The sequence below is a fragment of the Athene noctua genome, chromosome 5, assembly GCF_965140245.1.
Source record: "Athene noctua chromosome 5, bAthNoc1.hap1.1, whole genome shotgun sequence".
NCBI lineage: Eukaryota > Metazoa > Chordata > Aves > Strigiformes > Strigidae > Athene > Athene noctua.
The window spans coordinates 13,946,937-13,972,242 of NC_134041.1; the positions used below are offsets into that span (position 1 = coordinate 13,946,937).

At 38.9% G+C, this 25,306-nt stretch overlaps 2 protein-coding genes across 17 annotated transcripts in view; one reads left to right on the forward strand and one right to left on the reverse strand.

Moving 5' to 3' along the window:
- The first annotated feature begins 1,030 nt into the window (after window positions 1–1,030).
- Window positions 1,031–24,906, forward strand: NEXN (nexilin F-actin binding protein). Of its 15 annotated transcripts, none has more exons than XM_074906431.1 (14): window positions 1,031–1,098; window positions 8,831–8,912; window positions 10,063–10,254; window positions 10,389–10,470; window positions 10,556–10,704; window positions 12,019–12,060; window positions 13,195–13,389; window positions 13,482–13,652; window positions 15,968–16,153; window positions 20,102–20,302; window positions 21,685–21,906; window positions 22,986–23,171; window positions 23,618–23,978; window positions 24,085–24,906. In XM_074906431.1, the coding sequence occupies exons 2-14, from the start codon at window positions 8,886–8,888 to the stop codon at window positions 24,096–24,098; spliced, it is 2,028 nt and encodes a 675-aa protein (XP_074762532.1). In that variant the 5' UTR covers window positions 1,031–1,098; window positions 8,831–8,885; the 3' UTR covers window positions 24,099–24,906. The 15 variants fall into 15 exon arrangements, with proteins under 15 accessions (XP_074762532.1, XP_074762533.1, XP_074762535.1 ...); XM_074906432.1 differs by having other exon boundaries at window positions 1,044–1,098; window positions 8,835–8,912; XM_074906421.1 differs by lacking the exon at window positions 1,031–1,098 and adding an exon at window positions 1,436–1,653 and having other exon boundaries at window positions 8,835–8,912.
- Window positions 14,101–25,306, reverse strand: part of FUBP1 (far upstream element binding protein 1) — a 37,331-nt gene continuing 26,125 nt past the window's right edge. Inside the window, exon 22 of one of the 2 annotated variants that reach the window (XM_074906438.1) lies at window positions 14,101–15,442. In XM_074906438.1, coding sequence (XP_074762539.1) covers window positions 15,425–15,442 — 18 coding nt within the window. In that variant the 3' untranslated portion in view covers window positions 14,101–15,424. The remainder of the gene's footprint in view (window positions 15,443–25,306) is intronic. The other variant, XM_074906442.1, reaches the window with a different exon arrangement.

Below are 25,306 nucleotides of genomic sequence, written 5' to 3' on the forward strand. Positions count from 1 at the left end.
GGTCCGCAGCATTGATAGATTGTCAACTCATAGGCCAGTGATCCACCAAAAAGCCAGATATTGCTGTTTCTAGTCTTGGAAGTCACAAAGTGATTTGGCTGGACACCTTAACAAATGAAGAAACCCCCAACCGGGGGCTGGCTGTCGTGGCTTGCAGGCAGTGTGCGGGTGGTGTGACACGGGCCGTGGTGGGGCAGCGGGCCCCATCCCTGCTGATGGTTCTCACCAGAATGGTTCAGTTGCATTCATCTCTCTGTGCCTGTGGCCTCTTTTCTCGCTTTTAGGAGATGAGTTTTTTCGGGGTTATTTCCAAACCAAACTGCTCCAGTGAGGTCCAGTTGTGGAATAAGACTTCCTCTGTGGGGTAATATAAATAATGAAACAGAGAATGTAAAGTGTCTAATCCTTACTGCTGTAGAAGGGCAGTGTATATATGCTTTGATCTGCCCGAATTTGGTTATGTATGTGTTATGTATGCGTTCATCTGCTGAAAACTGTTATTTTACTGAGAGCCGAAAGCTGAAATCTTGTGCCTTTGCTTCAGAAACATGAGTGCAGTGCTTTTGAGGGGGGTACTAGGGCAACGCTCTGCGCCGACCTTCAACAAACAGATTTTATGTTTTGACTTTGCTGGCCGTTGCTCGGATTTGCAAAGCCTAAGGTCATGTGCTTATCGTCCTAATATTGATAATCCAGCTGGAAGTTGGGCTCCAGTGTGGCGGACACAGTTGGGGTGAGATAGGAAGGAGAGAGTCCTGCACTGGAGACCTTGCAGTGGAACGTGCAGGAAACCAGTCATCTTTAGGCAGGAAAAGGAATGTATTCAGATGTCATAAAGTCATGTTTCTGCCTCTGCTTTGTAGAGTTTCCAGAGAAAGGCGCTGCTGTGAGCGCAGCGCACGCTCCGTCTCGCAGGTCCGGCACCAGCGGGATTCCTCCCCGCTGCCCCGGCGGGCTGTCACGCTGCTATTCTTAGCCGGTGGCTCTCCCTGGGCCGTAACCCGCCGGCCGCGGCTATAAAGCCTCCCCGGGGGCCGGGCACGGCCCAGCGGCTGCCGGCGGCGCCGGTGCGGGCCGGGCGGGAGCGCGGAGGCTGCGGTAGGTGCGCGGTGGCCCTTGGCCGCCGGGGGGGCGGCTCCCGGCCGTTTCGGCAGGCGCTGGGCTCCGGGGATGTGGCCGCGGAGGAGCCGCCGCGGCGCCGCCGCCTGAGCTCAAGGGCGGGCGGCGGGTCCCCGGCCCCTCCGCGGAGCCCTCGCCCGCCGCTGGCGCGGTGCCCTGCGGCCGGGACGGCGCGGCCGAGGGGCTGCCTCCCTCCCCCGGTTATTTATAGCTCCGTGGCGCTTCCAGCCCAAAATAAGCCTCTTGGCCCGGGCGGCTGTCCGGGGCGGGGGGGTGCGGGTGCCTGTCGGCGCGGCCGGGCTTGCGCCCCCCGCCGCGGCGAGGGGCCGGGCATGGCGGGCCGGGGCCGGGGCCGGGACAGCTGCCGCGGCGCGGGGCTCGCCTGGAATGCGGGCGCCGGCCGCGCGTCGCGACTTTTATGGAAACTCGGCGCGGCGGGGCGGCGGGCGCAGCCAAGGGGCGCTCCGCTCCGCGCCGCTCCGCTCCCGCCCGCCGGCACCGCGCCCAGCCGCAGCGCCGGGGCAGCGCTCGCAGGTAAGAGCGGCTCCGCCGCCGCGGGAGGGACGGAGCCTCGGGCGGGCTCCCCCGCCGCGCACAGCCCGGCCCGCCCCGCTGCCCCGCTCCGCTGCCCCGCTCCCCCGCCGTGCGGCGGGGCCCGGGCTGCACCCCCCACGGCCCCCCCGCACCCCCCGCCGCTCGGCGGGACCCGCCGCGACCGCGGCGCCTCCGTCCGCCGCCGCGGAGCCCGGTTGCCCCCCGGAGGCCCCTCGGGAGAATCGGCCCCCTGGCACCGGGGGGGGCGCGGGCCGCCGCCGAGGCGCCCCCGGGCGGGGGGTGGCGGCCGAGGGGCCGCGCGGGGCAGAGGCGGCGGGATGCGCCGGGCGAGGCTGGCGGGGGCTCCCCCGGGGGCGCGGCGTCCCCGCACGGCCGGGGCTCGGCGGCTGGTGGCCCCCGGGACGGCGGCTGCGGCTCGTAGCCGAGTTTAAATGCGATCGCGGCAGGGAGGGAGAGCTTGTGCCCGCCGGGGAATCCCGCCGGGGAGCCGGGGCCGCCGTCGGGCAGCCTGTGCCGGGCGGGCTCCCTTGGAAGGCTGCCTCCTCTCAGGGGCGGGCGTTTAATGAAAGTTGTTTGAAAATCGCTCCTCTTCATAAACCACATGTCTCTACGTAAAGAGGAGTTCGGCTTTGCTGGTGCGGTCTTCAGCAGCGAGGGCGTACTGTGTGTGTGTGTGCGTTTGTAGGTTCTGCTTCAGCCTGAAGCGATGACTCTGACGGCCCTGGCTGGGAAGAAAATATTGGGCTTCCGTGACAGCTTACGAGTGATTTGCTATCAAGTTTGTTTTAGGTAAATAAGAGCTTCTGCTCGCGCAATGAGCATCTGCGAAAAAAAAGCATGTTTAATGAAACCTAGTAGTATTTTGAAAATTAATCAGCAAGTAGCTGCATGCTAGAAGATAGTACTCAATCTTAGATCTCAGGTCTTAAGAGACCCAAGAGCTCCTCGAAAAATGAAGAGCTCCAACGAAATGAAATTGTAAAATAATAATTAGCCTTATAAGAGGGCCAAGTGCATTAAGGAACCTACAGAAGTACGAGGGTATGTCTAGTATACGTAGAAGGCACAGTCTGGTGAAATGCAAGAACCGGGTGGATGGTTTAAGACGTGTCTAAGAAATACCTTCTCTAACTGCCTCCAGAATATTTTAAATTAGTAGTTTCCTCAGTGAAAGGAGTCAGACAATCTGTCATTTACCATACTTGGACATTCAGCTTTGAAACTCCTTTAACAAGGAGCAGTGCCATGTGAGCCCTGGGGAAGCTCGCTGTGGGAAAACGGAGGTTTACGACGGGGAAGAGCAGTTCGGGCAGCAATAGGAGCGACCCTTTGCCGTGTGCTGAAGGCAGCTGCACCCGCTCACATGAAGGTATTACACGCTATCCATTTTTTACTGGCACCAGTACTACCAGCAGAGCAGCTCTGGTCAAGTGGAAACAGCAGCTTATCTCCTGGAAGGCAGGAGACCTCTCCTCTGAGGCAGAGGCATAGCACGGGCACAGTGACCACCACTGTGGTCAGCCTGAGTTGACCGTGAGGATTTCAGAGGAGAGGCAGATAGGCTCTGTCCTGTCATCGGAGAAGGGAAGAAGCAAACTGCAGTAGTGCTTCATGTCCAGTATTTTGTCGCACATTTCAGTACCTGGCTCTCTAAAGTCTTGTCAGTGAAGTCAACCGGAGTTGAGCTCAAACCATACTGTTTCTCTTCTGCTGTGACACAGCGGGAATTGGAAGACCTGTGGCATGGGGCAAAATATGCTGATTATTCCCTTGCGAACCTCGGTTCACAATTTACTGCCACTCCTGATTAGGATCAGCAGATATCTTGGAACATGAAATCATGGGCCAGAAGATCTCAGCAGGGCTTCCCCCATAGCAGAGCAGCCTCTCAGCCCCCACTACGTCTGCTCTCAAGCCTATGTACCCCATAATAGTACCTGAAGAGAGCAAGGAATTAACAGACAGATCTTTTCTACAGAGAAGGGTGATTTTATTTTTTTAACACAGCAGTTGGACTCCATGGCACTGTCACATTAAGAGCATTTATGGTTATATAAACAGACATAGACAAAATCCTTTATAATAAATATTTTTATTAATAACATCGTATCTGCAAGGACTATTCTACCCTAATATGAGACTCTCAATAGATGATGAAGTGCAATAAACTCAAAGACTGAGGGAAAGATTGTGTATAAAATTGAATTATCTGGGTCAGTTGTTGGTAAGCATTCTAGTCTTTCATTATGAAGACTTAATGAAGGAAATACAAGCAAGTGGGAGTAGTTTTGTATTTTACAAAATGTGGAGTTTAGACTGCTGGTGTTAATTGTCATAGCTCATTGGCTTCAGTGACGCTCATGGTTTATGCCAGTTCAGAATCTTCCCCTATGCACGATAATTTTAGTAGCTGCTTTAGTATCTGTAATTTAGTACAACAACTGGCAGTGTCATTCCAGACGAATTACAGTAAGGACATAAATGCTGAACATTGCTCTCTTTCTCCTCCTCTTTCCAGTTCTATTTAGTATTTCATTAAGTATTTTGACACTGTGGACTGTGTTTTCCTCTTCTGAGTGCTTTGGCTGCAAGTAGTGAGTTTCCAACTCTCACAATATGGTTTTCTTATATAATGGAGTCTTCCCTGCAAGTAGATCACAAAGAAGAGACAGATGGTAAACGTAACTTAGACTGTGCCGTGAAGGGCTTATTTATAACTCACAGTAGCCGTAGGACAGCAGGGGGGCCTCCCGAAAGGAGGAATCACAGAGGAAATAGACTTTTTTTAAAGTCCTGGCTTTGTACTCCTACTGTAAAGAGTAGTATTTAGTTCAGGAACATGCTGGTGTTTTCCTGTGTCTCATGTGAGGATGTTAATCATGCCACTGAAAATCAAGAACTTCTATGTTTTCTAATGAAGGGAAATATTATTTATGGGAGGGTTTTTATCTGGTTAAAGCTGGACAACACTTTTTGATCAATTGAGAACTCTGACCTCCTTCCAGAAATTGAAATTAACTGAACTTAAGGAGATGGATTTTGGGATTTGTGAGCCATCAAAACTTCTGTGTCCCCTTAATGGTTTTCTTTGTTCACTTTGATTATTTTGCTAAAGTAAGGTTTTAGGAAATCTGTGTGAAAAGTTGAAAAAGTGCTATGATCATAACAAATCAAAACATGTCAGAGGTGATAGCTTACCCATTTACAGCAAACAAGATGTTTGAAAACAGTTGATTTTTTTTTTATAGCATGTTTCTAATCTATTGCCTAGTTGCCTACACATTATTGGTTTTGTATTACATTTTCACTCAAAACTTCTTTGAGATCACTCTCAGCATTACAGCCAGTCAATTTATTCTAGGAATGGCATTTTCTCTTCCATTCAGTTCCAGAGGTAGTAATACTAATCAAAGCATGGAGGTTAAATTTCACTTCTAGGAAAAATCTCAAGGTAGACCTCCTTTGAATGTGGAACTGCGGTCCATTACTTTCTGTATAAACATTATAACACCAGACTAACATTTCCTGAGATACTTTTTTAATCGTAAGAAGGTAAAAATGTGGAGAGAAAAAAAAATAGAGTAGTGTCAAGTGAATGCTAAAGTGATGAGACTGGATAGGCAAAGAAAAGCCTGGTAACAAGATGAATTCATTTTTCGATCATGGCTGTGTTTGACATTATAATCTGGTATTTTTCTGAGTGGGAAGCTTCAATGAGGAGCTCTTACAGCTTTTCATGAGATAAGTTGATCTCAGGAAATAAAAGATGACACTGAATATTATGATTGGTCAGCTTCATAATAGAACAAATCTCTTCTGAGGTAAGTGCATATACCAGGTAGACTCTTGTTGCCTCAAAGAATAAACATTACTTGTATTGGATGAACTCTGTGGGAAAATTCATACTACAAAACAAGAATATATATATATATATACACACAACTTAAAAATATAACTAGTTCATTCCCTAAAAAGACAATTAGTAGGTCAAAGTTTCTTGGGTTGGGAAATTTATCACTGCATACTTTGCGCGAAGCTCTCGACAGATGATGAAGGCACTGTTCTTCTGTGATTTGTAGGTGTCAGGACTTCTTTGGCTTACCTGCTTCTGTTTTCTCAGCAACGATACATTGTGTGTATCCTCTCCTAACGATAAGGCAGGTACAAAGGAGTTTCAATTTGTTGTTGTTCTGAAGCAGTGGTCACCGCCTCATAGACTGAAGCCAAAACTCAAGGAGTGCTTTTTGGTTTTTTTTCTTAAAGATTCTGGATTGTCTTTATTGGAAATTACTCATCTGCCTTGAGGGGTGCCTGAGGCAGGGTCCTGCTGCTGTTCCTGCTCGAGGTTTAACTGCCATGGGGAAGGATGAAAGTGCAAACATGGGTGGTATCATGTTTAGTAATGCCCTACTGCTTTATATCCATATCTTTTACCATCAAAGGTGGAGGTAGGATGACTTGCAGATGCAAAATGTCTTAGAGCCAGCTGGCTAACCTTCAAGCATATTAAGAGTTAGTGATGCCAAAGAACTGAAAGGTAGCCTAAAGTAATAGCAGATATGGCAGTATTCCAAATGGCAGAAACTTATCTCCCATCTTGAAGGCCCACAACCTGTTGGACTGGCACATTTTTAGAAGTTCAGACAGCAGGAATTTGCAAAGGAAATTTCTTCCAACATTTTCACTTTTCAAGAAAATTTCAGACTTGTTATTTGAAGGTAGGTCTCACTGCTGTCAGCAATCTTAGTGACACTGTCAGGGGGTTCAGGTAATTGGAACTATCAGAAAGGTTCAAGACAAAGTTGATCTGAAAGCTCAAAAGCTGAAGTGTGTTCCCAGACTTGTAAACATAATCTTCCTACAATTAATTGCACATAAGCAAATCAGGCTTTAGAATAGTCAGTTTTCAAAGGACTTTGAGATGAAGCCATCTAGATGAGGGTATGTTGGTGTAGTGAAGGTTAGTAGTAGCCTTCACTTGAGGTGTTTAGGTGAAGTGGAATTCCTTGTGAAAGTTTATCTGTGGGCCTTACTTTCCTTACTTAACTTTTGGGCCTTACATGTTACATACTAGCCCTGTATGAAGGCTAGAAGGTCTCTACATCCCAGGCTACTTCAGTGCATGAATTGTACCAGTGTATGACACTCCTTTGTCTTCTGATGGGTTCACGTAGTAGACCCTTTATTCAGCTTCTGTATTTGAAGTACAAGGCTAAAGGCTATCAGCCACAAGTAGGGAAGAAGAAAATAAAAAAACAGAGTAGCAAAAGAAGAGAACAGATAAGAACTTGTCTAAGAGCTCCTTAGAAAAATGAGGAAATCAGAAGATTTTAACTAGTTTTAAGGTTATACTGATCACAAAGTAGATTTCACTTAAGTGCATGAAGCTAAAGCTTACCAAGTGCAAACCCAGCTGCAGAATATACACATGCATATTAAAGTATATAGGGACCTTGACGCCACAAGAATGCTGGTGAAATTATCTGCCTTTCTAGACACAACAGAATTTTAACATGCTACTGCTAATCTGAAACAGTCTAAATAGGAACTAGCACTTAGTAATTTTATGTTCATGTGTTCGCAAGTGACAAACGCTTTAGATTTCTGTCAGTCTGCAAACGAGGTATTTGTCAACTTTGATTCGGAGGGGAATGACTTTCCATACTCACTTGTTGAAAAGGAACATCTAAATGTTCTCCAGAACATCTCTGTTAAAGCTGAAGAGTTTGGCATTTGTAAATCTGGGCAGGGATTGGTAGCTAAATGGTCTTGTTTCTTATGTTGTGACTGCTTTCATTGGGAAAAACATCCCAAGACATCTAAGAATCGCACTCCATCTGTATAGCTACAGCAGCACCAGTGAGTATTGATGATGTTGGTGTATTTTTGAAAAGCTTATAGGAAAATAACACTTAATGTTCTTTATTTTTAGCACCACATAAAAATTCCCATGTTTATTATGTTTATAATTAAGAATTAGAGAACTTAAAGGCTAAGACCAGTAAACTTAGCTTTCTGAATCATGAAATGCCCTGACTTCAGTTCCTCTAAACCACAAATGACAAGTCCCTTCCAGGAGTAAGCTACTTTTCCAGCCTTTTTACTTTGAGCCTTTAAGTCAGTTTGTTTGCACCGTTTAGCACACTGAGCTTTTAGGCTCGCCTGGGACTCAGGGCATTGGTACAGTACAGACAGCAGTGGTGCTGGAGTCATGTCGTGATTTCCTTTCTCCCACAACTTCTGATAGACCCGATGATTTAAAAAAAAAAAAAAGGAAAAAAAAAAAAGAAAAAGGAAAAAGGCTTGCCCTGAACTTGAAGTGCCTTCAGTTAGGTTCCTAATAAATATAGTATAACTTAAAATTTGTAATGCTTTTCTCTTAAAAAATGCAGTGCAATTTCCAGCCCACAATTAAAGGATATAAATACTTTCTCTTAAGGTATGTATGTGGCTTATCTAACTCATTTCATAGTTTCTAGAACTGGTTTTTCCTAGAATAGTCCTAGGAGAAAGGAAAGCATTATTTTGTATTCACGTATTGGATGAAGAGCTGAGAGAGGTGCCCGCCCGGCTGAGACTCAGGCAAGTGCCTTCACCTGGGCAGATCCAGCTGCGTCCCTGACGCGCAGGTGGGTTCCGCCAGCCACCAGGCCCTTTCCCCCGCCAGCAGCGGCTCCAGGAGCCTGTGGGGTTTTGGCCTGAGCACTCCACAAACCTCACTCAGCCTGAGCTCGCTGGCTCACACCGAAGGCTGAAGCCGAGCAGCAGAGGTGCAGAGCACGTTCCTTTCTGCTAGCATGAGTATTGAGAAAAACAGTTTCGCAACACACCAGCCAGGGCAGCCAGAGCTTGGCTCCAAGGTTTTGTGTTTTAGGTTTTTTGTTGTGGGTTTTTTGTTTTTTTTTTTTTTAATGGAAATTAAAAACCAGTATCAAGGACTATATAGAGGAGTTACGAGCATGAATAGTGAATCATAAGCTTGTTCTTTTAATTGGTGTTGCATACTTAGAACCTATTGATGTCTTCAAAAGCCTCAAAGGACCAAATGAAATTGTGATACATCGATTTCAGCCTATGCAAACTTATTTACAGGAAGATGGTTAAAGCATCATTTAAAAGGAAAAGAAAGGAATATAACTACAACTGTTTCTTTCAGGTAGAAACTGAAAGCAATCTTAAACATACCAGGTGCAGAGCACAATACAGTAGCCATGAATGACATTGCACAGAAAACCGAGGTATGTACCAATTTTAAAGTAATCGAAGTAATGTAGTCATTTACAACTGTTGCTTGCAAAAAGAGTAATTACAAACCATTGTAAAAGACAAACAAAAAAGTCTGCTGGTATTGCTGTTACTTTAAGACAATGGAAGGGCACTTGAAAGTAGCTTAAGGAAACTATCTGGTTTGATGGAATTTGTGAAATATGTTATAGCTGTTATTAAAAAAATATGAAAGAGGAGGGTAGAATAAAGATAATAAGATACAAAGAAACTTAAAATATGGGGGGGGAAATCAGGGCAGCATTCACATCTAATTCTAAAATGTAAATATTAGGCTACTTCAAATAGTTCTACATAGACTCAGTGAGCAACAGGAACAAAAACTATTGGCTTAGGTGGAAAATATGAAACATGGAATGTTTTTAGCCAGTTTTTTTCAGCATTACTGTATTAAAAGCATTCCTGTAGTCTTTACAGTAAAAAGAGAGAAAACTTCACAGTAGTTCTGATAAGTGGGAACTTCTCTTACTGTTTGGACACTCACACAGTAAGCATTGGCAAAGAAGTGTCTGTCAGCTGTATCAGAGTCCTGTAAGTCCAATGAACTTGGCACTTCATATAATGAAATCACCAGACTTCCGAGCTTCTCTAAATATTAAAACATAAGTATATAATGAATTGGAAGTTTTAAGTGAACAAATAATACTATTTGTTTTAAAACCATATATGGCTGTTGAAGTGTTCCAAAAGAAATACATATTGTATTATATGTCTATGTCTTTATATCTATTTTAAATGTTAGGGGTAGAGAGGCTCTTTGGTGACTGCTTATGATTGAAAGCAACAATACAAATCTAGATCTCATTTTTAAAGCCATAGTTACTGAAAATGTACGTTCATATACTTAGGTATGTAGCTATTCCTTACAATCACTTATAGTCTGTGTAATACAATGCTAAATGTTTTTGATATTTTAGTATTTATTAGTATTTGTGAACAAATACAATGATGCTTAATCGATGATGGCTAGTGGCACAAAGTTCATAACCCCAAATGCATTTCTGCTTTATGTTCTTACATTCTTTCTAATCCAATCAGAATATTTCTGTCCATCTGTTTCAACCTTATTTTTCTTATCTTCATTTCTTCTCTGTCTTCACCAAGATTCTGCTTTCTTCATCTAAACCCATCCAAAAATCCTATGTGCCCAAACTTCACAAGGGTGATGTAAAGGATAAATTTGAAGCTATGCAGAAAGCAAGGGAAGAAAGGAATCAAAGGAGATCTAGAGATGAAAAGCAAAGAAGAAAAGAACAATACGTTAGAGAGAGAGAATGGAACAGGAGAAAGCAGGAGGTTATTTTCTTTGCAAATATTTTGTATTATTTTAATATTCAATTTAATATGTGAAAATCTTTTCACATTAAGACAATAATATTGGAATTTTATTTAAGGTATAAAAACAGTTTACTTTGTGTTTCATCAACTAGATGAAAGAACTGCTTGGATCTGATGAAGATGATGACACAAAATCATCTAAAATAGAAAAAGGTTATGTTCCAAAACTAATAGGTAAGATAGGCCCGACTTTAAAGGCCACATAATTCACTGGGTAAGTATTAGATGTAACTACTGAACTGTGTGTTTATATTCACAGGAACTGTGAAAGGCAAGTTTGCAGAAATGGAGAAGCAAAGGCAAGAAGAAGAAAGAAAAAGAATGGAAGAAGAAAGAAAGCGCAGAATTGAACAAGATATGATTGAGAAAAGAAAAATTCAGAGAGAATTAGCAAAAAAAGCACAGGAGGTATGTTCATCTGATCACAGTAGTCAGGATGTAATTGTAAATAATCGACACAAAAAAGTTTTGTATTGATCAGAAAGATTTGATCTTAAGATTTCTGAAAGTAGTGATTTACAAGTGGGGAATAATGTTCAGAGAATCCTCATTTCTTTACAGTACCGGTTTTTTTAAGCACTAAACTTTGAGTTACAGATGAAACCAGGTAGGCATAAACCTGGTAGGAATGTGAGTCAGGCAGAAATTTTGGTGTCATATGCATACAAGAGTTTATAGACTTTACTAATTTGAAAATGTTTCTTACATTTTATCAACCCTTCAGACAATTTTTACTTATATGTTAGTGAATACATTTCAGTGACAGATGAACTAAGGCAAGCAAGGAGAAATAAGAAAATGCCACTGGCAGGCAAAACTAAGAAGATACTAATGCAGTAAAAAACATTAATCATGAAGATCGAGGTCATGTTTTATTCCTTTGCCACTTTGCGAATTTTTACTGCATATATATATATATATGAATGGATTCTAGCTTCTGTTCATGCCAATAAAGCAAATACTGTCTTCTGCAGGATTTTGCATTGGCATATCTTATTTAATTCCTTTTGTAAGTTTTCTTCAGTGCTGCAAATATTTCAGTGAGAGTGAATGTCTAAATGATGGACTAGAACCATCAGGAAATTTTTATATAACCTTAATTTAGGTTTGTTTTTGTTGTAAGAAAGGAAAAACAGTGCTATAGGAGGAGTCAGTTTTCAACAAGGACTTGGATGGTATTTTCTACTAAGAATTTTAACGCTGTTAAAACTGTAGTTTTAACTGGAAATATATCTAGCATATGTTTAATCTACTCTGAAAGGCAGAAGTACATATGATGTAGAATTGTAGAAAGTATGTTAGACAGTAACATGTAAACACACCATATGAAGCAAGTACAGCAATAGGCTTTTTTCAGGAGTTCAGGGAAAGACAATGTCACTTGAATCGAGTAATAATCAATGAGCTTGCTTTAGCTTTTGTTTTTTGGGGTTTTTTTACACAATTCTGGAATGCTTAAATGAAGAATACTCTTCTCAGTTCATCACTGAAGTGTCAAGAATGCTTTAGTGTACTTTCTGTATGATGTTTTATGTCATGTTCCCTCCTCCTCAACAAGCTAACCTATCTGAAGTATTCCAACAAAGGTTCAATCATTACCACCTCTGTGAATTTAAGTGCTACATGTGTATCACTGATACAAAAAGAATTTCCAGTTCTGTGTTTGCAAATCTAAGGCAAAGAGCCGAAGTAATGTAATCATATGAAATTCTCATTTAATAGATTGATGACTTTAACAATACGGGAACTGAATCAGCAGCTGAGGTAATCAGATTTTTTTAAAGAAATGCTCACTTACATTTTTATTCACTTTGTTTTATAATTGTAATTTGGGCTGGGAAGACTTAGAAAATGTCACACAAATAGTTAATTAAAATTCAACCAAGGAGCTAACAGATTTTTAAAGTATATGGAACTATATGTCTGTACTTTAGGTCAGTTTATTTAAGTTTGAAATAAGAGTCTGCACTGTGAATACTTTGTGGTTATTTAAAAACATCTAAAATATATATACTCAAAGCCACCAGCATGATTTGAGGAATAGTGGTAATGATACTGTAAGTCCTCTGGCTTTAGAAAGTATAATCTTAAAAGCTCTTTGCCTTAAACTTGAAATTAAAAGGGGATTCTGTCAATATACAGACGTTTAAACACCTCACTTGGCCCTTTTTTTTTAATTGACTAATTTACAGTATGGGTTTGGATTTGAAATATTGCAAATAAATGTTTAATTTCAAAGAACTAGGTCCAAAGGTCCTATTGTCTTTCACTAACACAAGAAAATCACATTCCTACTACAGTTTTGGAAAGAAGAAAAAAACACTCAACCCAAAACCCATTAGTTTTAAGTTATTTGACAGTATCCCTGTTAATCATGGTATTTTGTGGGAAAAAAAAAAACAAACGGGTAAAATGTATTTTGGCAAGTAAGTTGTGAAAATAGCTTTGAAGCAGCAACATTCTTCAAAAAAATTACTCTGCCTGACAAATGAAATATTGCTCTCTAGAACTACTAGCTTATTCCAACTGCAGTATATCCTTTATGTAGTAAATACAAGAGTGGAAGCAGTGTGGCTACAACTGCTATGTATTCAAAATTTCACCTGTTTTTTTCCAAACCATGAATATTTACAACTAACAGTTAATGAAAATATGTAAAGAAATTAAGGAGTTTATCAGTAGTTATGTTTAAAATATAATAATTCAGTCTTGATGCTCTTCAGATATGAGAAAACTAGTGACTGCCATAGGCAGATGGGTTTATTCTTGTGGTTAATATTCAATGCAAGTAATTCTTTTGGAAGCTTTTGTGCACGCAGGTGAAAACAGCAGTTTCATTAAGAAATTACTCTATTTAGAAGTCAAGCATTATGAAAATATAATTATCTTTTTGGACAGGAAGGGGATGATTCACTGCTAGTTACAGTAGTGCCCGTAAAACCCACCAAAACAACTGGGAAGATGAAAATAAACTTTGAGAACACAGAAAAAGAGAGAGCAGAACAACGAGAGAGACATGATGAAAAATTGAAGCTAAAATATGAGGAACAAAACCAATCCCTTAAGGAAACCAAGTGCCTTTCGTTTGTCATGGTAAACCACTCATCTAAAAAAAAAAAACAAACCCAAACTAAGAAATAAATATCTATTATTTAAGATATGACTATTTCATTTTTCTGACACAGGGTGAAAATGAAGACAATGAACAAGAGCCACTGTCTCCTGGTAAGCTGAAAGTAACATTTGAAGAACTTGAAAGACAAAGACAGGAAAATCAAAGGCGGCAAACGGAGGAGGAAGCAAGACAGCGTTTAGAAGAGGAGAGACGTGCCTTTGAAGAAGCTAGACAGCAAATGGTAGATACATGTTTTGTTCATGTCGTTACAGAATTTTCACATAGGATGTGATTTTACATTCTTTCCTGTATCTGATCCTTCTTTTCTCTTATTCCTTTCACTATATTTCAAGCTGTTAAGTGTCTGAAAATTAATTTTTGAAAGATGTATTTTTAACCTTAGGTCTAACTCAGTAAACACCGTGGCATAATGCTTTAGACATTCTTTTAGTAAAACCAGGAAATTTGTGTGTTTTAAATTCATCAGCAATCTTAACAGGTTTTAGATCTACACTCTGTAGTACCTTAAAGCCGTAAGTCCTCAATAAGATAATTAGTTGTCTGTTTTGTTCTTAAATAGTGCTTCAAGATGTTTCAGTTACCAGTTTTTGATTAAAACATTCTGTAGTTACAGAATGCTATTTCTTATTCTCATATTTATTTATAAATATGATAAATACATCAGTTACAACTTTTGTCTTATGAAAAAAGACAGGTCATCTCTCTTGTATGTATTGACATAAACAACAATATACTAGAAATTACTAGATTAAGCCCCAAATTTTTTGAAATGTAGCTCACCGTTCCTTTTTTATATTACTTGCAAAACTGCCTCCATGTGTTCTTTATCATAAGCCAGACTTATTTTAGATCAACTATAAGCAGACCTCACTATAGTTTGTTCTTTGATCATGCTAAAGGAATCATACACTTAGTATTAACATAGATATACCAGATAGCTTAGTTCTATATTTCCTCACTTTACCATACTCCATTTCCAAAAGCATTTTTAAAGTTCTGTATTTAAGTATCTTTCCCCTGTACAATCATGATCATTATGATTGTTAATTCACATACAAAGAAGATTAATGAGAAATGAGTTTTTAATCTTCCATGAAATCTTCAAAAATATATTTCTAGGAATTTACTAACTTAAACAGAGTATAATTATGAATGAACATTCTTGGACAAACAGATCAGGATCACTATATTGCCTATATTTCAAAAACATGCAAGAAGTTTATATTCTCTAGGAAAAAAAACCCTACCACAGAACCTCCAGAAAGCTGAAACACTGAAATTCCCAACTGCTCCAAAGTGAGAAGGTTCCAGGTTTAGGCAGACGCCCAAATTGTGGTTTACTTCTCCACCCCCACCTTCAACAAATCACTTAACCTTTCTACACCAATCACCTTGACATTATATCAGTAATGCACTTTTTTCTTTTTATTTGGGGTTGGGCAGGGAATACCAGTGAAGGAGAAAAGGGAACAAAATGAAGGAGAGAGAACTTAATGGAGTTACCAGTCATTCTAACTGAAGTTTTGTTCACGTCTCCCACCCTTACATATATGCATTTATTAACCAAGTAATATAATTTACAAATTCTCTACCTCAAAAGAAATTTTCTAACATGCAGTTTTATCTGATATCAGTGGTTGTCAAAATTTAAAGTCAAAAGTTTTCTTAAAGGAAGACTTCAGCAGTCATTTTCCTTCGATTCTTTTTTCCCTGTAAATTCCAAAAAAAGATTTCTGTAATTCCCTTAACTGGCTACTCCACATACCAGTCCCAGGGCTGCTTGCAGTATACAGAAATCTGGATTAGCAATACTCTGACAGCTCTCAGTCCAGTTCCTCCATTAACAAGTAAAGCACTCTGAGATGTCTTCTGAGGATGGTTCGTTCTTTTGTTCTTGATTGCAGTTTGCAAACCACAGGCTTCTCTTAGCAGGTAAGTGTTCACTAGAGACAAGCAATACTGAATAGATCAGAGTATCTCAATTCCCATTCTTCAGTGATGATTAAATGTCTACAAAGAAAAGAAACAAGAATCTCAGTCTGGAGTAATAGCAAAATGATAATTGATTTAGTTTTGCTATAAAACTCTACAGCATTTTTTTAACTGGTGTGTGCATTGGTGAAAACAATTTATATGCAAACAAAAAGACTTGATGGTATAAAGGTCTATGAAAGTGATGTAAAGAAAGTGAATAGGGAGCGATTTACAGTAAATGATCCAACCTGAGACCATAAAATATGTTCAGCTGTTCCCTGATAACACATTGTTCTTTAAATTACACTTAACAGGTTTTTTAAAATTACAGAAGCTATATATAGGATACTGAATATGTTTCTTTTCTCCCTCCCCTGGGTAAAGCCAAGACTAAAATGTTTCTTAAGGGAACAAAACTCTTGATTTATTTTTCCCACAGGAGAAAAGAACACGAATAAAAGATCAGAAAGAAATTAATGGAGTTTTTGTTTATTTATTATAGAGAATATTTTTATGTTTGGATAAGTCCTTTCTATTTTTTCCTCTCCCTATTCTCTGAAGATAAATGAAGGTGGCGACGAAGAATCTGAAAATTCTGTTAAAGAATTCCGTCCTGGTAAACTCAGACTCAGTTTTGAGGAAATAGAAAGACACAGGAGAGAAGAGGAAAAGAAGAAAGCAGAAGAAGATGCAAGACGACGCATAGAAGAGGAAAAAAGAGCGTTTGCTGAAGCAAGGAAGAACATGGTATGGCATTTTTGTTTAGTATATAGTTGAATTTTTACCTAAGTCTGAAATGAACAGGAAAGCAGCTCTGGGAATACATTCTTCAAGTCCTTTGTTAATTAGTTCACCTCACTACTTACTAGAAGGTAGTAATCAAGTTCATTTACCAAAAATCATCACAGAACAATCCCTCCTCACAGCAAGCCTAGAAAGGATTTCAAATAGACTAGTAAAAACCAGATATTGTGTCCAATGGGTATTAATAGGCTAGATACAACAAACCTGGAAAGCAAAAAAATTTCGCTAATTCCTTTTACTCCTCCAAGTTTATCTTCCTACCTTTACAGGGTGTCCACCACTCGGCTCTTACTAGCTAAAACAGCATTAATGGCATAACAGAAAAGTAAGTGCTCACTGCAAGTACAAATTTTAGTCATCTGTGGCCCTTTAAGAAGGAAAAATTAAGGAAGCCAAACTCTGCTAACTGATGTTTTCATTGTGTTTCATTGCTTGTTCAGAAAAACAGAAAAGTAACTTGTGACATTTACCATTAGAAAAATTTGTAATACAGAATCTCCTTAGAGAAATACAGATTTCTGTGATATGCAATGACTTCCAAAATTTGAGTGAAGATTATACTGAAGATAAATTTTCAGGGACCTAGGATTGACATACTGACACTACCTGAAAGCAGAGAAAGATGCCCAATTTCAGAGGGTGGCAACAACATTGTTTGCAGAAAATAACTAGCATGGAGCTTTTCACTGTAATCTTCATGCTCATTCCATTAGCTTCAAGATTCATCAGGCTTTTGGGTATGTCAGATACTTATTGGCGGATGTTAGGAAATACAATATTAAAATACACAAATACCAACTAAAACTAAGTATTGTTCATTTCAAAAGAAGGACGAGACATGCTATACAGAACTGTGGAATAACCCCTCAACTAGCAGCGTCTTCCTGTTCCCCTCTGTGCTTTTATTGGGGAGATCCACGGCATACGCCTAATAAAATTCTCCTCACCATTCAAAGCACTGCTTGTGAGACAAATTAAAACTTTGTATGACTACTAATATTGCTAGCAGTGCTCCCTCTGCCTGAAAACTGGGCCAAAGACCTCTACACTGAAAGACTACCTAGTGAAACTACAATGTAAATGCATACTGCAACTGGTAAGCAATTATGGAAAGTAATGTCTGTCCATACCTCCAAAGTGAGAAAAACAAGCTAAAGCCACTAGAAGAAAAAATAAATGAGTGCTACTGGACTTCTGCAATTACAATTTTTATGAAAAGTCAGCAGACAAATAAGGGAAAGCAAAGAAAGTAGGTTCTGTCTTCTGCTTTTTCCTGCTTTCTTAAGAATTGCTTTCTTCTGCCTTAACGTAGCAAGAACCTAAACTCTAGTGTCCAGGCAAGAAAAATCTCACAGATTAAACAGGGTTTAATCCATTAGATGCAGTAGGGAGTCTGTGATTGCACTGTAACTGCAGACAGTGAAGATGCTCAGTAATTAAAAAAAAACTAACTGAAAATGTATTTTCAGCATATACATACTTGAAAGTTTTCTGTTCATTAGCATCCTGAATATGAACACCACATTTTCCATTATAACAGAAAATATAAGCCTGTGCTTCCTCTACTTTCCGCAGCTACACAATGTAGATGTGCTTTTAAACATTTTAAGAACATTAGTCATCTTTCAAAAGCAGTAAAACCTCACATTCAGTTTATAATTTAAGCATTAAGTAGTTATTTTAGAACCTTTTTCATGTTTACTAATTTTAATTTAGTTTTCAAATTATACAGACGCGGAAGTAGTAATATTGTTGCTGGAAAACACAAATGTCACCTCCTTTTGGAAGGATCTCCCTATTTCATTTACTTGTGCTACATTTATACTTCCATGCTTCCCGTCATCAGTGTGATTGCTTTCAGACTGAAGCATTCATCTTTCAGTCCTGACAGTCTCTTTCCATTGGAGAATGCATAAAGAACCTGTCTTAGCATGGGCAAAAAAAAATCTTCTACTTTGTATCAGTCATTGCCCACTGAAAACTGATTGACTGTGCTGCAAACTATGGTTTTTACAGGACTGTTTCTCACTACCATCTGTTCCCACTCTGCAGAAAAAAAAAGTATGGTCTCACTTCACAAAATAGGCTAAAATATTTACTGAACTAACCACAAGGGTTTTGTGCATCCCACACTTCACCTCAATTTTTTCCTGTGTTTTTTAACCAGGAATAACTTGGCTTACTGTCTTTTCATAATTTAGATTCAAAAATACAGAATAGACAGCTGCTAGTTTGCTCACATAGACAGCTTTTTAATGTTTGTACATGCATGCATTGGTAAATTTTGAATTAATGCTTCTCCTATTCACTTAGGTTCTGTATCTTTTTGAAGTGATAAGCATATGAACTAATGCATCACAAGCAAGAGACTTTCACATTTCTTTGCTAATTCAGCTGTAGCTAGCCTCTGAAAACCATGTGGCTATGCATTGTTTTCATTACAGGAAATAAGTCTACAGCTTTGTTTCAACAAATATGCTCATATTATGTAAAACGAATGAAGAATGGAAGGAATGGTGGGGCAAGTCCAACTGTAAGCTTACTCGGAGGGAAAACCTGAAGGGCATCTATAGTGAATAGCAGTATTTGAGTGGGATTGGGCAAAAAAAACTATTGAAAGAGCAGTCATAAATAAAAAGGATATAGGCAAAGTAAATCAAGACAGTGTTACAAACTAAGACAGCACAAACAGCAGTAAGTGAATGAAAAGGGAGTGCCAAAAAATCTTTTAAAAAATATGTTTATTTTCTGCTTCTTTATATAGTTAGTCAAAACACTTTCTCAGTTTTGCTTCTCTAATCCTTTCTTAGCACTTGACCAATTACTACTTCACGAATGCCTACACAGTCTAAGGCACATTGGGCTCTCCCATGTTTGCCACAAGGCTTTTCAAACATGCCCCACTTAAACAGTACGAAAAGCCACATCACCACACAGTTCTAGATCAGTATCTGAGCTCAACTCACATTTATCTACAGAACATTCCTGCTGAAACAACCTCTGTTAATAAATTTACATAGTTACATGCACAAACATACATTTATATAGGTTTTATCAAAAAGTTATTTTAAAATCTTCCTGCATAACTCAGACTGTCATGCTACGTGGCCATTCTCGTATCATACGGTTTCATATTTTAGTCATGCTTTGCTTCAGCAAATTCAGTCTGACAAAAACGTTTGTTCTTACACTCCCTGCTTTTAGATGTAATTTGCCTTTCCTAGGCCCTACCATCTTCTGTGAATTAGTCTACAGAATAAGCAAACTGTTCATGAATGACCAAAGCCCAACCCTTCTGTGAAGCCTGAGGACTGGGAGAGGAGGAAGCCCTTGCTTTGGGGTTGTACGAAGTAATGAACTGGCAACATAACCTAGCATAACTGATTTGTGCAGAAGGAAAGTTTCCTGCAGAAAGTTCTGTTCAGTTATCCTTACTGGGAATACTAACATTGCTTAATAACAGGAATATAATTCAATTTGCTTCAAAAAAGATTACAGATATATATATGTACTTCATTGTTAAGAGCAATGGAAGTTAAAACACAAGTACTTTTTCTAATGATATTCTGTGAAATAAACAGGAATGAACTGTTTCAGGTCCCCAGACTGCATTTAGAGGACATCATCTCCATCATCTTGCAAAGAAAGACTGCATTTTAATTAACATAATCTTCATTATGAAAGTTTAGGATTGCAATAATAAAGAGCAAAAGTCAAACAAACGCACCAAACACAATCCCTCCCAAAAATCAGAAGAATACCCACACGTCATATTGCATCTTACTATATTGTGGCAGATGCGGCAAAATACTTGGTTATCTTTGTCTGAGCAATGCTGAGATTTCATCACAGGTACCTTCAGAATGTATCATTAATGCTCTGAATTCCCAGCAGGTGCTGGATGATGAATCACCAGAAATGTTTAAAACAGTTTCTCAAGAATCCCTCATACCTGGTAAACTGGAAATAAATTTTGAGGAGTTGCTGAGACAAAAAATGGAAGAAGAAAAGAGACGCACAGAAGAAGAGCGTAGGCAAAAGTTGGAAATGGAAAAACAAGAATTTCAACAGTTAAGACAAGAAATGGGAGAGGTCTGTATATATAAGGATATGCTAAGCGTGTTCTGAATAAAAAATAACAGATAGATCATTTCAGTTAATTACTAAAATCTCAAAGTTTAAGACCGTAACTGAAGATCCTTCAAAAGGAATTTTAAATCAGTATTATGTGAAAAGAATGAAAAATAGAAAAAAATATTTTAAAAACATAAGATTGTGTCTAATAAGATACATTTTCATCACTAATCTACCACTAAAATGCTTTTATCCATTGCCACCCTTAAGGTAAAAACACAATTTCAAATTTTTAATTTTAGTCACTTCTGAAAATTCTACAGTATTACTAAAATGATTATGTAATATTTATAATACTGGGACGACAGAAACACCTAGTTCCCAAGTGAAAATACAAAAATGAATGTAGAAGAGAGCAAAATTCTTGCTTTTCCTCAAGGGAATGCTGTGTTAACTAATTAGGAAAGAGTTACAGTGGCCTCAACTTATTTCTAATTAGTGTATCAAGGGTTTGAAGACTGTCACAGCTGATTTTAAAAATCACACACAAAATTTGCTTTGCATACCAGACATCTAAAACATGTTTGTGAACTTCACACTTCAATTTGATCTGACTGTGGGTGGCAATTCTTTATTATTCCCTTTTGAATGTTAGAGGATTACATTTATTTACTTTCATAATTGGTTTATATATGTGTAATTTATTTTCATTATTTATATATATATTTATTTTTGTTAAGCAAAGCTGGAGTGAGTAGTAAAGGCTCTAGCTTTTAACCTGACAAGTAAATTTTGTATTACACATCCTGGGGAAGAAGGGAGAGATGGGGACGTCCAGCTAAAATGCACATACATCTTTGCTGTCAGAGGTCATAAAAAGAGGGAGTAAAGTATCAACAGTTACAGCTTCGGATGTGGTTTGACTACAGGATTCAGAACTGCCATTTCTCTTCCAGCCATGATATCCTGGAATCTCACTTGCTTTTTACTGAATTTAAAAAAGTAATAATTTTCTGTTTAACAAAGTAGCTGTTACTTTAGAAAATTATTTCATATCATATTGTAAGTAAAGCAGAGAGGTAAATTACAGATCCAGGGTAAGTATTTTGTTTTGCTAGGTGCCTGGTTTTTTGAGTTTGTGGTTTATTGACAGCAATACTTAAACATAAGGGTACATTCAAGCAAGATATTTTGAAATCAGTACCTAGTTAAGATGCAATACAAACACAGTAATCCTGAGAATGAGGAAAAAAAAAAAAATTAGAGGAAAAAGGTCTCTGCTAATTTCAAATAGCTAAGAGATCTTCAAGTGTATTAAGTTACACCTATCTGTGGGAAGAACGGGTGATAAAAATAACTAGGGCATTTTCCATCTTACACATTCTGTAATTTCTGAACAGCTGGAAGAAGAGTCTGAAACTTTTGAGCTAAGCAAAGAATATGAAGAATTAATAAAGCTAAAAAGAAGTGGTTCTATTCAGGCAAAGAACTTAAAAAGCAAGTTTGAAAAAATAGGACAACTGTCTCAAGAAGAAATACAGAAGAAGATTGAAGAAGAGCGAGCTAAGAGAAGAGCAATGGATGAAGAAATAAGAGAAAGAGAAGCTGAAAAATTTCAAGAGGTAGGTTGCATTCTGTGTGTGTTAATGATATACCCAACTAGCACAGTAATGATCCAGGAGGGGACAATGCTGCTGCTTTCACCAAAGGCTGCTGTATTTTCAAAATTATTTTTTCCCTTCTTTCCTGTTCCCTCTTTTGGATGCATGAGGAGGTCCCACCTCAGCATCCCTAAAGGAAACAGCACCAGTTTATTATCAGTCATCTGGTCGAGCAGAAATCTGTTTTTCTGTTCAAAGTTCTCAATTCAGCATGGTAACAAGCTGAAACCTACCAGCCTGTGGGTTTGAAATATTCACGTGTGAGAATTAAGCATCACATGAATTGCTTCTCCTCCCAAACTCTAACTCATTCCACTGTATGAATTAAGGGAAAAAAAAAATCCAAACAAAACAGTTTGAAAATAGAGTCTTTTTGTTATCTTCACTAATTTCTCAGGGTAGAGCAGAGGAGAATGTCTACTTATCTATGCTTCAGACTGGAACATGTCACATTTTTTCAGAGGGGAAAAACAAGAAATGAAGCTGAATCAGTCTAACCAGTAAATCAACGCTGTGTTCTATGACCCAAAACACTGATGTGAGCTTTCATGACATAATCATGTAGTAGTGCCAGTCAGTAAGCCTGATCTGAGTCTCATTCTAAGGTTGTTATCCACAGTAGTCAGTCACTTCTGTACCAGCTCAAAGCCTGTCCTTTGTTTTTGAGCTTTTAATGACTGACACTGCAATTATGTTTTCGTAAGGTCAACCTGCATTGAGTTGAAACTACTATAATATCATTGCATGAAAGTCAAGTCACTAAGGTTTTACCATTGACACAAGACAGTACTCAACTTCTGTATGAAAATAAATTTTCAGAAGTATTTTTCTACGTAACTTTTTTGAAATTACTTCTGCAAGTATTTTGCCCTCTCCCTGTGATAAATTGTTACGAGACTTAAACCCTAGCTTAAACAAACTTCTGAGAAAAACAGGACTGGGTGGCTTTGCTCAGTTAAGAATTACTGCTCTGCAATATTAGTTTTATTATCATACACATTTAAAAGGTAGTAAGTACTATAATTTTTTTTTTCCCCAAGGATGAGGAGGTAGATGTGAGACCAGCCAAGAAATCCGAGGCTCCATTTACTCATAAAGTAAACATGAAAGCCCGTTTTGAGCAAATGGCAAGAGCCAGGGAAGAAGAGGAGCAGAGGAGAATTGAAGAACAGAAACTACTACGCATGCAGTTTGAACAAAAGGAAATTGATGCTGCGTTACAGAAGGTATAAATTAGAAAGTACCTTTTCTTCAGTCCTAAGTGTCCTTTAACTTAGCATCTGATTACCACTGCTGGCAACACTGCCAGGGGGATAAAAGGAACATTATACTTAACAGCTGCTGTGAATTGCTGCAATAATGTAAAATTGCTTTTGGTGTTTTCACATATTCTTGAAGAGTATGAGAGAAATACTGCAAAGAAAGGTCCTTTTGAATAGTCTGAAAATGGAATCTGCATTCATGCCTGTATTCTACCCCGAGGTTCTGGCCTCATTAAAATCCATTTTACTGTCCGTTTCATATCCAGATTCAGTGCATTATGTTATCTAGTGAGGACAGGTGTAGCATTTCCCCTGATTACAGAAACCATGTTTCTGAGAAAATACCTATCGCTAGCAGTCATACTGCTATTGCCACTTTCAATGTTCTAAATCAACTTATTTTAAAACAGAAAAGGGAAGAGGAAGAAGAAGAAGAGGGAAGTATTATTAATGGTTCTACTTGCGAAGATGAGGAGGATCAAGCTCGATCTGGAGCTCCCTGGTTTAAGAAGTCACTGAAAAACACATCTGTTGTTGATGGCGAGCCAGTGAGATTTACAGTTAAAATTACTGGAGAACCAAAACCTGAAGTTACATGGTGGTTTGAGGGGGAAATGTTGCAGGACTCTGAGGACTATCAATACATTGAAAGAGGAGAAACCTATTGCCTTTACTTGCCAGAAACCTTCCCAGAAGATGAAGGGGAATATATGTGTAAAGCAGTCAACAACAGAGGCACATCTGCTAGCACCTGTATTCTCACCATTGAAAGTAAGAGTTAGCGTTTTAGTTTGCTTAATTCTCAAATATTCTTCTTGCATCTTTCCTATTCCAAAAAATCTAATTATCTGTTTCTCTTAACCCTTTTATTTTCTAGCTGATGACTACTAATGCTCTACTTTAGCTGGAATCTTTCTTCCCCTCAAAACTTTCTTACTGCATCATCTCTTTCTCTGATGGGGCCAACTAAAGAAAGCAAGGATATGCATTGATTTGTCATTCCTGCATCAGATAAGAATAACCTTCAAATTGTGGGTGTACAGGTTTCTTGCTCAATACAAAGATTGGTATTGAAGGCTAAAAAGAAGGAATCAATGTATGAAAGATCAACTAAAGGAAAAAGATGAATTATAATAATGTTCCCACATCTGAAGACCAACAGTTGTGTAACCGTATAAAGCTAAATACACAATCTGGAAACTGGTGTAGTAGTATAAATCTATTGGTATATTTTGCATGACCACTGAATATTTAAGCTGTTTTACTTTATCCCAGAGGCACTGAACTGGCAAAAGGAAATACTTATAGACAATTTTAAAAAACCCCAGTGTACTATTTTTAAAGAATAAAAGATTATGTAACTGCTCACTTTTGTTGTTTTGTTTCAAAGAGCATTAGTTCTTTTGTTTTAAAATGGGCTTGCCTTTAAACTGTTACGCTTTTTATCAATCTATGCAGTTGATAATCCAAAAGTAAAAACAACCTCAGCAAGGCTTGTAATAGTCTTTTATAGTACAAACATTTGCTTGTAAAACTTATAAATTTTTCACTGCTTAAATGATACGGGAATAGTTGGTGACAAAATATGAGCCTATCACAGCTAAGTTGGTAGGAAGCAAGAAAAATGTTTTCAGAAAGTGCCTGACTTCTCAATCTCTGTTCTTTCTTAATGCAATAAATTTACTGCTGCATCTCTGAACATTGTCTTCTTAAGGCTATTTACTATTTTTCTCTAAGACCTCTTGGTATCAACACTAATGCCATTGTGCTAACACCATCTGAATTGTGTGGCTTAAGCTTCTGTAGGAGTAATTTTACAAACAACAGTCACAATTTAAAAAGAACATGTATAAGCCTTAACATAAAGACAAGGTAAGCTGCAGCAAATTAGATTGATGCAGTGATTTCAAAAAGAAGTCTTCCTGTGGTTGCATCTGATGACTACTTTTTGTACAGTTACCTATTGGAAGTCACTCTTTTGCCTCAATAAAATAGTTAATTCAGAAGCATCTTGGAAAAAATGGTAATAAGCTGCATGATGTTTTGAATTAATATTTATCCTAATAACCATATAAATACATTTTGCTTCATTCATGTGG

What these genes read in the sequence shown, in the direction of transcription:
- NEXN (XM_074906421.1), top strand. Translation starts at nt 1,507, where the DNA reads ATGCGGGCGCCGGCCGCGCGTCGCGACTTTTATGGAAACTCGGCGCGG. An exon ending in CGCCGGGGCAGCGCTCGCAG is followed by an intron (nt 1,654 to 8,834) that starts GTAAGAGCGGCT and finishes TCTTTCAGGTAG; the next exon opens with AAACTGAAAGCAATCTTAAA. An exon ending in GAACTGAATCAGCAGCTGAG is followed by an intron (nt 12,061 to 13,194) that starts GTAATCAGATTT and finishes CTTTTTGGACAG; the next exon opens with GAAGGGGATGATTCACTGCT.